This window comes from Carettochelys insculpta, chromosome 3, assembly GCF_033958435.1.
Source record: "Carettochelys insculpta isolate YL-2023 chromosome 3, ASM3395843v1, whole genome shotgun sequence".
In the NCBI taxonomy this organism is placed as follows: domain Eukaryota; kingdom Metazoa; phylum Chordata; order Testudines; family Carettochelyidae; genus Carettochelys; species Carettochelys insculpta.
Window position 1 is genome coordinate 45,813,879 of NC_134139.1, and position 12,968 is coordinate 45,826,846.

At 50.8% G+C, this 12,968-nt stretch overlaps 1 protein-coding gene across 2 annotated transcripts in view; it reads left to right on the top strand.

Moving 5' to 3' along the window:
- The window catches only part of CMTR1 (cap methyltransferase 1), a 70,997-nt gene extending 58,863 nt beyond the window's left edge, over positions 1-12,134 (top strand). For both annotated transcript variants that reach the window (XM_074989791.1, XM_074989789.1), the window contains 13 exons: positions 268-400; positions 1,616-1,795; positions 2,202-2,258; positions 3,816-3,873; positions 4,652-4,720; positions 6,097-6,228; positions 6,702-6,824; positions 7,675-7,766; positions 8,369-8,437; positions 9,098-9,145; positions 9,779-9,891; positions 10,367-10,475; positions 11,995-12,134. In XM_074989791.1, coding sequence (XP_074845892.1) covers positions 268-400; positions 1,616-1,795; positions 2,202-2,258; positions 3,816-3,873; positions 4,652-4,720; positions 6,097-6,228; positions 6,702-6,824; positions 7,675-7,766; positions 8,369-8,437; positions 9,098-9,145; positions 9,779-9,891; positions 10,367-10,475; positions 11,995-12,127 — 1,316 coding nt within the window. In that variant the 3' untranslated portion in view covers positions 12,128-12,134. The remainder of the gene's footprint in view (positions 1-267; positions 401-1,615; positions 1,796-2,201; positions 2,259-3,815; positions 3,874-4,651; positions 4,721-6,096; positions 6,229-6,701; positions 6,825-7,674; positions 7,767-8,368; positions 8,438-9,097; positions 9,146-9,778; positions 9,892-10,366; positions 10,476-11,994) is intronic.
- The last annotated feature ends 834 nt before the right edge of the window (positions 12,135-12,968 follow it).

The following is a 12,968-nucleotide window of genomic DNA, read 5'->3' on the forward strand; positions in this document are numbered from 1 at the left end:
AGCAGTAGGCAGAGTGCTTTATTTTTAGGTGACATCCCTTCTATTTGTCTGGGAGCTGCCCCTCTCTTTTCTGGGTCTGTGGGAGTGGGGCGCTAGGTAGGGGGATGGTCTGTGGTCCAGCTTATTGAATTGATTTGTGAAAGTGTTTTTCTGATGTGGTTTAACTCTACAGAAGTGTCTTTGTGTGCATGCAATTGAGACACTGGTATTTCTCCCCTCTCTCCTTGTAACCTGCTGGCTGCAACATATATCCTTTGTCTGCCACAGGGGGACACTTTGTCTGCAAAACTTTCGATCTGTTCACGCCATTCAGCGTGGGGCTCATATATTTGCTGTACTGCTGCTTTGAGCGAGTGAGTCTCTTTAAACCTGTGACGAGCCGTCCTGCCAACTCAGAGAGGTGAGATTCTGGAGGAGCCCTTTCCCCTGAATACTGCAATGGCTGGATTTGTCCAACTACATGTCTCATGCAGACTCCACGACCAGTCTCAGCTGGGAGCTGATGCCTTAAATGCTGAGAAACTGACAGTATTTGACAGGCTTAAGAGACTAGGTACCAAATTACCCTGGTCTTTTTCTCCATATGGTATCTAATTCCAGTGTGAGAACAATGGATTTTAGTGTAAAGTCTGTTCTGTTTTGCAAGTTGCAAACTAAGAACGCAGGTAAGCTAGGGCATGTTACGTACAATACAGTAGTGTATTTCCATCTCTGTGGGTCCTGTAATGCTGCACAAGTTGTACATGTGGTGCCCCTAAAATGCAGCCATCTTCAGGGAGAGGGACAGCAGCCACACAACACACAGTGGGCCTTGCAATAGGGATAGGACGAGAAACTTTCCAAGGCCACAACTCTTACAAGACATGCCAAGGGAACGTTAATGTCAACACAGGACATGTTTTTAAATAACACCTTTGTATATTCACACCATTTCCCCATTGTTTGTTTTAGAGCCTTTTCCTTTGCAGCTTCCATCCTCTGAGAGCATCTTTCCTTTACCTCTACACTTATCTGACTTCTGTCTCTCTCCAGTATCATCTAAAAGTGGGCCAAATAAGAAATCCATTCCAGAGCACTTGTTAGAAGCCAGGCATCCAGAGACCCAGTCCTGTGCTTTAACCTATTAAAGGGCCATAGTGTTTTTGGTGCTCTTCAGGTGCAGAGTATGCTGTGGAAGAAAGTGAGACAGACATTTGCCAGTACAGGGAAGCTGTGCCTTCCTGTGCCAGCCACTTCCACTGCTATGCCAGATTTATAGTAGAGTTGTGAGGTAAGGGCTGTTACACCTGGACTTGGAACTGGAGTAAAACTGATCCTCTTTTATCGTTAGCTCTGCTGGTCTATTTCTTTAAAGAGGTGAGCATGTGAAATGTGGGGATTTTTAGTAAAGGCTGAGATCACTGTCTCCTGCAAAGAATCGGAAAAGAGGAACAATGTATCATAGCCCTGCAGGGGGCTAGCCTGCACTACTAGGAGCCACAGAAGGGTGCCCTGGGGCAAAGAAGCTCCTGATACCAGGGAAGTCAGAGTGGAGGGCTGCTGAGACAGGGTCTGAAAGGCAAGTTGAAGACGCAGAAGGACTGATTCCTAGTGGAACCTCTGGTTTGCTCTGCAGGTACGTGGTGTGCAGAGGGCTAAAGTCAGGCATTGACGATGTGCGGGAGTATCTCTTCATGGTGAACATGAAACTCAACCAGCTGCGTAGCTCCGACCAGGATGTAAATCTTGTCGTCCCCGTGGAAGTGATCAAGGGCGACCATGAGTTCTATGACTACATGGTCCAGTCAAATGAAAGGTGAGTGCAGAAGCAACAAGATGGGAAGCCGGTTCCAGGAAGTCGCTCAGGACCCAACTGTGACTTACAGCAGTGTAAGCCCACGAGAGCCCTTTCTTCGTGAGCTGCCAAACTGCTCATTTACAGGCGTCCTGAGAAGCCTGTGTAGCACACTGCCCCCGCCAGGGGAGTTGCACTGCGCGGCTGATGAGCATTCGCACTGGAGGAACAGACCTTGCAGTGTCGGGAACATAAAGGCTCTGCTCCCCAGTGCCCTTGCAGTCGTCACGGGGACATTTTGGGTTGTGACAGCCCAGCTCTGCTTTAAAGCAATCACACCTGCTCCTGGCACACAGCACTTTGTGCAGCAGGACAATTTGTGCAGTTGAGAACCTGCCCCAGGACTGAAACCCACTTTCTCTTCCAGGCAGTGTAAAGTTCAGATCAAGGCACTAGCCAAAATTCACGCCTTTGTCCAAGACATGTGAGTATCTGCCTCAGGAAGAAGGGGTGGGGCTTTGGGTGAGGGCAGAATCTTGGGCTGCACAGCTGTGTTCAGTTGTTCGCTTGCTTTACCATCTTCCTGACCCTAGCTGGGGCTTGGCTTGGCCAGCAGCAGGAAGCTTAATAGTCCTTACAGTTACCAGGCTAGCTAGTGTTATGGACTGTGCTGTTCTCGGCTCTCGGAAACACAGGGATAGCTAAGGGCGACTGACTATTAATTATGACAACTAACTAACTATTCATTTGTAACTGCTACTAGGAGTCACTATGAACAGGCTAGCAAAAGAGCTCCATACCTCCCAGTTCCCGTAAATGGGCCTATTTCTGAGAAGGGACACACAGGATTAGCACATAGTGTAAACCCATTATGGCACATGGTTGTTGGTTACACGAGGGTAGTAGCACTTAACTGCTCAAGCCCCAGCCGGAGACAGCATGGTGTGACGCACAGAACAGGGTGCCAGAGACCTCCGGAGAATGATCCCGGGTTCGGAGAGTAACTTGTGTAGCCTTCAGCAAATCACTGCACACTTCTGTGCTGCTGTTTCTCTGTAAAGTCGGGACACTGCTTCCCTCTTAGGACATCTGGGGGAAGGACGTCAGTGTTCGTGCAGTAGTGTGAAAAGCTCAGCTCTTAACAGTGCGGTACAGTAAACCCTCAATTTAATGGACCCCTATACAACGGAGACTGTCTGCCAGCCCCCCTCCCCCTTTAAATAAATGCTGGAGACTCACCAGAGCCCCCGTCAGGGCTGGAGGGGCCACCGGGGGCCAGAGGAGCCTGGTGGGATGGGCTGTGGTGAGGCACAGGAGCTCTCCTCCTCCAGCCCTCAGTGCGGGGAGCATGTTGCTGTCCAGCCGCTGCTTCCTACAGTGGCGGTGAGGAGCAGCTTTGGTGTGGGAGGCTGCTGCCCACTGGCTGTCTGGGGGCGGCCACGCTCTACCTTCACGCGGGTGGCTCGGAGCCGGGGGCTGGAGGAGCCGCAGTGCTGAGAGCTGCAGGAGGTGGAAGGAGCCAGGCTGGGATTCAGCTCCTCTCCTGGTGATTGGCAGAGGGAGATGGAGGTGTGAGGGGAAGAATTGGGCGGGGGGGGAAGGGAAGAGGGGGCAGAGGACAGGAGTGAGTGATGGGCTGGGAAGGTCAGTGCATTGTCACAAAGTAAAACCATTCAGATATAACAGACTTCCGTCATTAATGGACACCCCTTCCCCCATTAGTCCGTCACATCGAGGGTTTACTGTGGTGTATTTCATTAGAGCTCTGAAGTCCTGGTGATAGATGCCTCCCCGGCAGCCTCCTAGTCTGAGCTCTTTGCTGGGAGGCAGGGAGAGGCTTTGGTTCAGGTTATGAAGAGCGTGGATAATTGGGAAAAGGGTGGCTTCCCTTGACTTCAGCAGCCCTCTGGCACTAAGGCAGGATTGTATGTTTCATCCTCAAAGCAGCTATTCCACTGAGGCAAACAGTGCTGGGTATGTTAAGGTCGCAAGACCGAAGAGGCTTTCAGCTCGTTAACAACCTGTGTCGCTTTTCCTCTAGGACCGCGAGCGAGCCGCGGCAGGCTGATATCCGAAAGGAATGCCTCCGGCTGTGGGGGGTGAGTCATACGTTTGGGGATTCCACTCCTGCTGTGGCTCAGTGGAGGGTGGGAGAAGCTCCGACACTCCCTGCCAATAACATGAACATTGTTCCTGGGGGGCGACTATGTTCCTAACTGAGATCACTGTATATGCTTTGGGATGTGCTGGTCAGGAAGGGTTACGAACAGATGCTCAGTGTGTATTGCTTGTGGAGCAGGCTGTTGGTTACCCAAAGAAGCAGGGTTATGCTGCAGTTGAGACTATTACATAACCTAATGAATGAGCAATGTGGCCCGTAGGTCCCTAGGAGAAGACGACACTAAAAAACAATCTTAGTTTACAGCCTATCTTCCCTGTGGGCCTAGGGTTGCAGGGATCTTGTGGCAGCAAGTTCTCCAAGATAATGAGTGTTGGGTGAAACGGTATTGTCTCATCTGGTGCTGCTATTCCCATTATTGTTTATTTGTACATGTGCAGAAATCTGCCAGGCAATTTCCAAAGCCATACAGAAATAATAGAGGTCCTGAAAAGCTTATGACCTAAATTCCATGTTGAAATCACCCATCATATCCTGTGAAAGATGCTGTGTTTGTATCAAGCCGCATGCATTCTGCGTACATGCTCTCTGGCTTGCTGTACAAGGGGAGCCCAGCATCAGCAATATGGATGGAAAGATCCTTAGGGGCAGGGGTCGGAGTGTCTTCAGTGTTGGAGGAACCTTGGTTATACTGGGCGTGGGAACATGACTGTGCAAAAAGAAGTAAGACTTGTAATTGGTCCTTTGCCTGGCTGCAGATTCCAGATCAGGCCCGAGTTGCTCCATCCTCCTCTGATCCCAGGTCCAAGTTCTTTGAGCTCATCCAGGTGAGACCTTAAATTGCAACTTGTTCTGAACATGTGTGTGAAATGCTTTCTATTACTCAAACTACCGCAGGAGTCAGAGATGGACAAGACCAGCACTAAGTTGCTTACTTCAGCATATTCACTGTTGTCCAGAGTTTGCACTCCAATGGATAGATGATGTAGTAGATTGGTGCTGAGCTAGTCTACAGAAATTAAGCCACTCTGCACTGGATAGGGAAAGATGGAAGGAAATAGTGAGTGACGCATCAGAGGTCAATGGGCGCTGAGTCCATGGTTATTGGTGGTGGTGATGATGCTGCGTGGTGGGTGCCTATTTAAAAACACAAGGTAGCCTCATTGAAAATTACTTAAATAATGGGGTCTCCATTATGTCAGTTGAGAAACAGTTCCACAGATTTGGCATATGTCTCTTTAATGACCTGGAGAACATTAATTCTGATACTGTATAGGAGCTAGGTAATGAAGGGGTCTTTGGTAGGAGAGATCTTGCTCTGAAGGACGGAGCACCAGAAGGTTGCACATTTTTGAAGCCCTGAGTAGGATTGAATTCCCAAGAGGGCCTCCTGTTTCCTGACCCATTCCTATCCTGCCAGGTGTGCTGTGATCTGGCTTAGACTGAAACGCTGTACTGGGACTCTCATTTGTAGAAAGGGTGCTGAAAAGTAGAATCCCATGGAAAAGCCTGCGCGTCCATTGGCTCTTGGCAGTGCTATGAATATTCTGGATGGTCTCCTCCAGGCTCAGCAGCATTCCCCTTCACCTTCTGGCCCCTCCTTTATGCACACTTCTAATAAGCCCCCACTGCTTTGGGGCCTGGAAGGGGCAAGTTCCTTCCCTTTCCAGTGCAGTAGGGGGCAGTGGAAGCAGTCAGTGTGGTTGAGAAGTAGAGGCCAGGTTAGTTGCTCACATCAAACTCACTGCAAAGGTGAAAAGTATCTTCTGCTATTGTGGAGACAGCTTTAGCCTTGACTGTCAGTTGTGTAGAAGGCAGGTAAATAGCTCATATCCAGGTCTGTTCTTTTCCCTTCATGCCCTTTCCGTGGTGCTGTGTAAAGTAGCTCAGTGGGGAAATTGCAATAACTCCTCAATGCAAGTGAGCAGTTCTGTGGGTAGAACTCATGGTCTCTCCAGCTGTCAAGTTTCTCCTAGACCTTGTCTAGAGTGAGCTTGCTGACTTTTCCTCTACGACCCTGCTTAGTGCGCTTAAAGCCAGGCTAACTCCCATGTCCAGACCAGGATTTGCACCCATGTGTCTAACAGTTGTGATGAAATCAGGGCATATCATGATGCACACAAAGCTTTTGGGTTTGTTGTAACATCCATTGTCATATCTGTAGCGTATAACTCGTCTTTCTCCTCATGCTATTGCGCTTCAGGGAACGGACCTCGATACTTTTAGTTTTAAACCAACACCACTCACCTCAAAAACCCTGGAGAAGATCCGCCATGTCTTAGATTACCGATGTATGGTGTCTGGAAGTGAACAGAAGTTCCTGCTAGGGTTAGGGGTAAGTGCAAACAACTGGCTTGACAGCAGGAAGTGACACAGCTAATTAAGCTGTTGGTTTTTGGTTTTTTTATTTATTTTTTTTAAACAATCTCCCTTACCTGCTTACCCTGGTACTATGAGACGGGGCGAGGTTAAGATCACTGAATGTTTTGTATACCTTGCTCTGTCCACTCCCTATACTGCATAATCTTGGTCTTGAATAATCTCTCCTCTCAGAAAATGCTGCACTTCCTCCATCTGATCATTCTTTTCACTGTTGATCTCCGAGAAGAGTGTCATCTCATGAGCTAGCAAGGGGCCCTACCCAGCTGTGTTAGGATCTGTGTGTGGATTCCTCTGCAGCTGAGAGTAGATGCCTTCCCTGGTATTCAGCAGGAAGGGAGGAATATATTCTCAAGATATGGTCCAGCTGAGGCAGAGAGAACTTGCACTCCATTCCTGTCTGGGTCTAACTTTGCCTTCTTCCTACAGAAATCCCAAATCTACACCTGGGATGGTCGCCAGTCAGATCGCTGGACGAAGCTGGATTTGAAGACTGAGCTGCCACGGGATACCCTTCTCTCTGTGGAGATTGTTCACGAGCTGAAAGGAGAGGTCGGTGGTGGTTCTTTCCCCATAAGGGAGCAGTCCATAGTCTGCCTGCAGTTTGTGGTTGTTAGTAATACATGGTAGATGGTCTCACTGTGCGCCTCTGAGAGGACATGCGGGGAAGCTGTCCTGGGAGAAGGTCTTCCCTCCTGGTCAGGACTGGAGATACATAGATGACACACTGCTTCCCTTCCGTGGTGTTCTGCATCACTTCCATGGTTGACCTAGGGTCTGACTGAACAAACCTCTGTGGCTTTTGGCATTCGCACGTGCATACCTGTGTTGGGCAGTGCGGCTGCTTGCCCGCCACCTCCACTCCACGTGGCTGCATTTCAAGGACACGGAATACACAGAGATTGCGAAGTGGGTTTGGATCTGCTGCGACAAAAAGTGCTCCGAAAGCATCAGCTGGTAGTGGTGTTTGCAGCTTTGATCTTAGATCGTGGTAGTCGTCATTGTGTCATTTTTGTAACATGCGCATGAAATGGCTGAGCACGTTAGTCGTCATAAACTACGTACGGGAATCTTTAGCATGCAAGCTTATTAAAGTATGGTTCAGTCTTGATTCTGAAACTGTCTGGGGGGTGAGAGGGGGGATGCCGAAATTGTTCTGATAATCAAGGGGCTTTTCAGTGTAACCAGTAGAGGCTGTGAAACATGACCCTTTGCTGACCAGGCCCCAGCAAATTCACTGGGGGAGAGAACCTCTGGCAGAACAAGTTCCCAATGGCAGGAGGTGGGTCTCCTCCTCTGGAGGTGGGGATTGGAGGCAGGCATGCAGACGTGCGTGGTCTGCCTGGAACAGACAATGCCAGGAGACAGCCTGCAACCTAACCCCCTGTGGTTCCCTCCTTAGGGGAAAGCCCAGCGAAAGATCAAGGCTATCCATATCCTGGATGTCTTGGTGCTGAATGGCAGTGATGTCCGAGAGCAGCACTTTAACCAGCGGTAGGTAGGGCTGTGGGAGCTTCTCTTGTGTGTGGGGATGAGGGGTGGCCGGGAACATGGCTTCTGCAATGGCTGCTCTATTGCTCACAGCCCACAAGGCACTGAGAGCGCTTAAGTGATGCACTTGTGTACGGATGAATTGTGGAACCATCTTCGAAATGGTGCCTCTTCTCTTCCCCTACCACCTCTGTGCAGCAGAGAAGGCAGGGTGCCCCTTGGAGTCTGGAGTGAGCTGGTTACCAAATGGATAGACCCAGGACAGTTCCTTCCTCAGCAGAGCCCATCTGCCAGTCCTGCTCCCACATTCAGACATGAAGGGGCTCCTAACATGCACACTCCTTGCTGAATGGGAGTGCCTAGCGGAGCCTGTGGAGAACCATCCCTACTGCTAAGCCCAGCAGTTGCTAGTTGCAGGGCACCAAGCAGGGAGCGCTGGGTGAGCAGGCAGCCTCTGAGGTTGTTTGGGTGGCAGGGCGGGCAGATGTGCTGTGTGGGTGGAGGTCCGTCCCATTGGCATTCCGTCCTGTCCCGAGGCAGCTGTTCCTTACTTGTGCCCCAGAGACATAGCGAAAGTGCAGAATTCTCTTTCCCGTTCGTTCTAGGATTCAGCTGGCGGAGAAGTTTGTGAAAGCTGTTTCTAAACCTAGCCGGCCAGATATGAATCCCATCCGGTGAGTGTCCCTTCTGTCTGCATCCGCCTTCCTCTGGGGATTGCTGGGGCTTTGAGATCAGTTTGCTGGAGGAAGGAGACATGAAATGGAGCCTGGCTTGCTCCCAGGCCTGCTCAGCATGTAGCCAGTGCTCAGTCTCTTAGTGGTCACTAGAAGGTAGCGCGTGGCCCTTTGCATCTCAGAGGTGATGCTGGTGACTGGGTGTTTTCACTACTCTCCGATTAGCCATTTGGAGATCAGGCATGTGTATGTTATCCATCCCACGCGTAGCAGGAGCTAGTCTCACTTGCACACTTGTCGTTGCGCTAAGCCTCTGCTCAGCCAGCGCAAACCATATCGTGCCTCTGGCTATGCCTATGCCATTAGCAAGAGATCCCTTCAATCCCCAGGCGATGTGGAACGGTGGCTGTATGAAATAACGTGGGCTGGCTTCTGAGCAGCAGCACAGCGACTCTGCGTGCTGCCCTTCAGGGGCGGAGCCATGAACGTGCGGGTGTCTGTGGAACAGTGTGCCGGGGCTAAGATTCAGGAGCAGGGTGAACCTAAGCCCCACTCGCTGCCTCATCCTGAGGATTGTAGCTGTTGGCTACACCGACATCCGTGGCTGGGAAAGGAAAGGAGACAATTCCAGCCCCCTGTGTGTCTCTCTCCCCCCTACAGGGTGAAAGAAGTGTACAGACTGGAGGAGATGGGAAAGATTTTTGTGAGGTAAGCGACTAGAACCAGCGAGACACTTCAGAGCGGTCAGTGTTAGCAACTACCACAAAGCCAGGAGGAATCCATTGCTATGTGCAAGACAAGCGCCTGTGAGAACCCTTGTAGTAGAGCCTCTGGTCACCTGCTGGGCGGTTGTTTGTGGATCAGTCAGTCCCCCACCCTCATAATTCTGAATTGCAGCAGTTAGTCTGTTCTGGGGCTACACGCGTGCTAGAGGGAAGCAGTTTGCTTCGGCGTGTAACCTCATCTGCAGTCCCTGCACTGATAGCTGTTCCCAGGCCCAGGGAGCTCCCTTTTCAACCTGCCCTCTTGCGTACCAGGGAAAGCTGCACTTGTGGTAGGTTGGCGATTTGAACCTCTCTGTAATGGAAACTCTGGTTGGGCTCAATACTGCAAATCACTGAAATGGCCCTTGTGCCAGCCCTGAGTCCCTGGCTGACATCCTGTGCATGCACAAGGAGGTTAGGCTCCATTTCCCTAGCCCTGCCTTTGGGAGACATGGAGAACAGACGTGGCCTGTCAGTTTGTTTTGCTACATACAGTGCAATTCAGTTCCATTGCAGCTGCCTCTGAATTGTGTGTCCTCATGTGAACTCCTCCATCCCCCCTTCTCTCGGCACTCAGGTTGGAGATGAAGATCATTAAGAGCTCAGGTGGAATACCACGGCTGTCCTACACAGGCCGGGACGACCGGCACTTTGTTCCCACAGGACTCTACATCGTCAGGACAGTTAACGGTAGGGAAAGCTCTGCAGCCTGGTTTCCCTCACCAGCTTTAGGAGAAGGACAGAGTTGTGTTCGTTAGGAGCACAGGGCCAAGCTGTGCCCTGGTGTAACTCCCTAGATGTCAGTGAAGTTACTCAGCAATTGACTTTGGCCCATGTCCTGTTTCGGTTGGACTGGGCAGCACTGGGATGAGGGTGAATCAACTGCTGCTGTTGTGGTTTGATTAGCAGCTCTGGGATTTCGGTTCATTCACAGAGGTACGACTGACTGTTTCTGAGATCATCAATTTGTAACTGGAAAGATCTCTCTCCAGACTAGCTCAGGCTGGTCTCAGGGCACAGGCTGAGCCTCGCTGCATTGACAGCTGGAGGGTGCCCAGGGCCTTTCGGGGGCTAGAAGTTGAAAAGTGGGATTGCAAATTGGCATCTCAAACCACCAGCAATCTGATGTGCTGCTTTTCTGGTCCCACCCTCTCTTTGTCCCTAGACCCTTGGACCATGGCATTCAGCAAAAACTCCAAGAGGAAATTTTTCTATAACAAGTCAACCCAGGAGTCGACCTATGACCTCCCTCCTGAATCCATCGCACCCTTTCAGTGAGTACAGTCCTAGCAGCAATGCTCTGAGAATCCATCAGGCTTTCCCTGCTCAACCAGTTGAAGAAGCGCTTGTTATGCTAGTGCTGGGAGGGCTGCCTTTCACAAATTGGGGGGTGCTAAGCCCCCCTTCACCTTTGCCCCCTGGAATTACAGCACTGAACTCAACCACTGCTCTGACAGAGAAAGCAAGGAGGGGACTTGTGTGTGACTGTAATGAATGCTCTGCCTTGTCATTAGTGAGCACTAATGTGTCTGTAATTAGCCACTGACACATGCATTTGTTGCTATGCTAATATCGTTCTCTTAGAACAGTGTACCTAAATAAGCTATGAATATTAAGTGTCAGTAATTGTATGAATCTAAGGCTGCTGTGTCTGCAACAATTAGCAGCTCTCTTTTCACTCTGGGTGACTAATCTGCAGATATGGTGGGGACAGTGTACGCTCACAGACGAGCTGTGGGATGGATTTCTGCTCTGGTCAGGTTCATGTATCTCCAGAGCTCACATTGGCAGAGTGAGGGTTAATTTGATCCCTCACTCCCTTGTGTGCTGAGAGCTCAGCCCCTGCTGTGTGTCCTCTGCCTGCTGGCCCTGCCAAGTGCTCTGTTAGGTCCTTTCCATTGTCTGTAATGAAGTTACCTTGTTTGCATCACCCTCTGGGGAACTGCAGAAACATAATTCCCCTGATTGTTCCCAGTTTGAGCAAACATTGATTTATCCCTCCTGCTGCTTTGAACAGAGCTGCAACTAACAAAGCCATTTCCATGGAATGCACTTCAGTTTATATGCCACCCTGGGGTGTCTGGATTTGTGGTCGGCATATGCTTTTGAGCAAGCCCTGCCAGGTGATTGCTGTTCTTCCCAGCTGTAGCCGGCACCTCCTTGGTGTGGCACTGGCCGCAGACTGAAACTGATGTCCCTGTAACAGCCTTTGCTAACAGAGCTGGGTGTTTTAGTGCCAGCGGTAGACATGACACACAAGTTTGGATCCAGAGATGTTTGATTCAGTCTCTGCTAGAGGTTAATAAAGTCTCCTAGAATCCTGTCTTGTATGCTCCCAGCCGAGCTGTCTTCAAAGCAGTCGTGGGTTCTGTGTGTGGCCTGCGACATGTTGTGTTGACTATTCCCCATGCACGTAGTTGCCATATTCTGCTGATTTCTGCCCATGTAGTTTTTTTCCTACCAATGTTACAGAAGTGACACACGCACAAAGCCAAGGGCATGTGAAGTGAGGTACGTGCTGATTGCACACAACACTGACTGCGAGAACCATGTGCTCCCTCTGCAGCCAATCAAAGCGCTGCTATGGTTCACTAGGCACACTCTGCAAATTCTAGGCACGCAAGCAAAACTACCCTATCCTGGGAGACCCTCTTGGTTCTGACAGTCTGGTGTCCCAGTGAGATAGAGGCTGCCCATTGGTGCACTAAAGCGTCTGTGCAGCCTGGGCTGATTTCATCCCTTCTCCATATCCAGGGTTCACTTTGCTGATCTGTCTTCTCTTTCTGCCTGCAGCATCTGCTATTTCAGCCGTCTCTTCTGGGAGTGGGGGGAAGGCGTCAAAGTGCATGACTCCCAGAAAAGGCAAGATGCGGAGAAGCTGTCCAAAGAGGAAGTCCTTTCCTTCATCCAGGCGCATTATCCCTGACCCCGCCCCCCCAGCGTGGAATCTCCAGGGACTGACTGGCTGGTGCGGAGGCTGAGACAGGAGGAAGGAGACTTCCATCCAGGAGATGCAGGCCTTCTGTGGAGGAGAACTGATACCTGAGGGGAGGGATGGGGTTTGGTGCTCAGAAGAAGTGGGTCCAAGCTCCAGCTTGTGAGTTAAATGTGTGGCCCAGGCAACACCTGCTGTGGATGCCTCAGGTGGGATACCTGGAGCCAAGATGCAGTGCCCCTCTGTACTGTCCCATAGCTCTCCTGGCAGCTTTCCCCAGGCATGCTCCACATTACAGCCATCATCTCTGAGGTCCCCTCCTGTGTGTGCAGCACAATTAGGAGGCTGCCTAGAGTTCCCTGGCAGCACTGAGAGAAAAGGAGGCTGGTCACAGGACTGTGGGGAAGGATGAGATGAGGGAGAGAGCATTTAAATGGCCTTGCAGCTCTCCCAGCAGTCACCTCTGTCTCCTTTGCCTCGAACTGATGGGCTTTTGCTAAACACTGGTGTGACTCATAGGGGAGTGCAGGCTCTTGGCACAGGAGGATGGTCGTGTTTGGCTTTGTAACGCCAGCACTCCCACTCCAGACACACTTGGCAGGTTGTCAGAAGTTCCTGGATGCTAGCACCTTGGCGGAAGGAAGCCAGTCCTTACGGGGGGAGGTCACTAGCTCCAAGCCAGCAGCCTAGGTGTGCTCATGAGCCTGCCCTTGGACAGTGCAGAGATGTTCTGCTATTTGCAGTGCTCAGACCCATCCCCTGGTGTCCCCCTCTCATTGCCCTTCTCTGAGTGCTGAGGGATGAAAGCAGATGGGGGAAGGCTGCAGGCCTG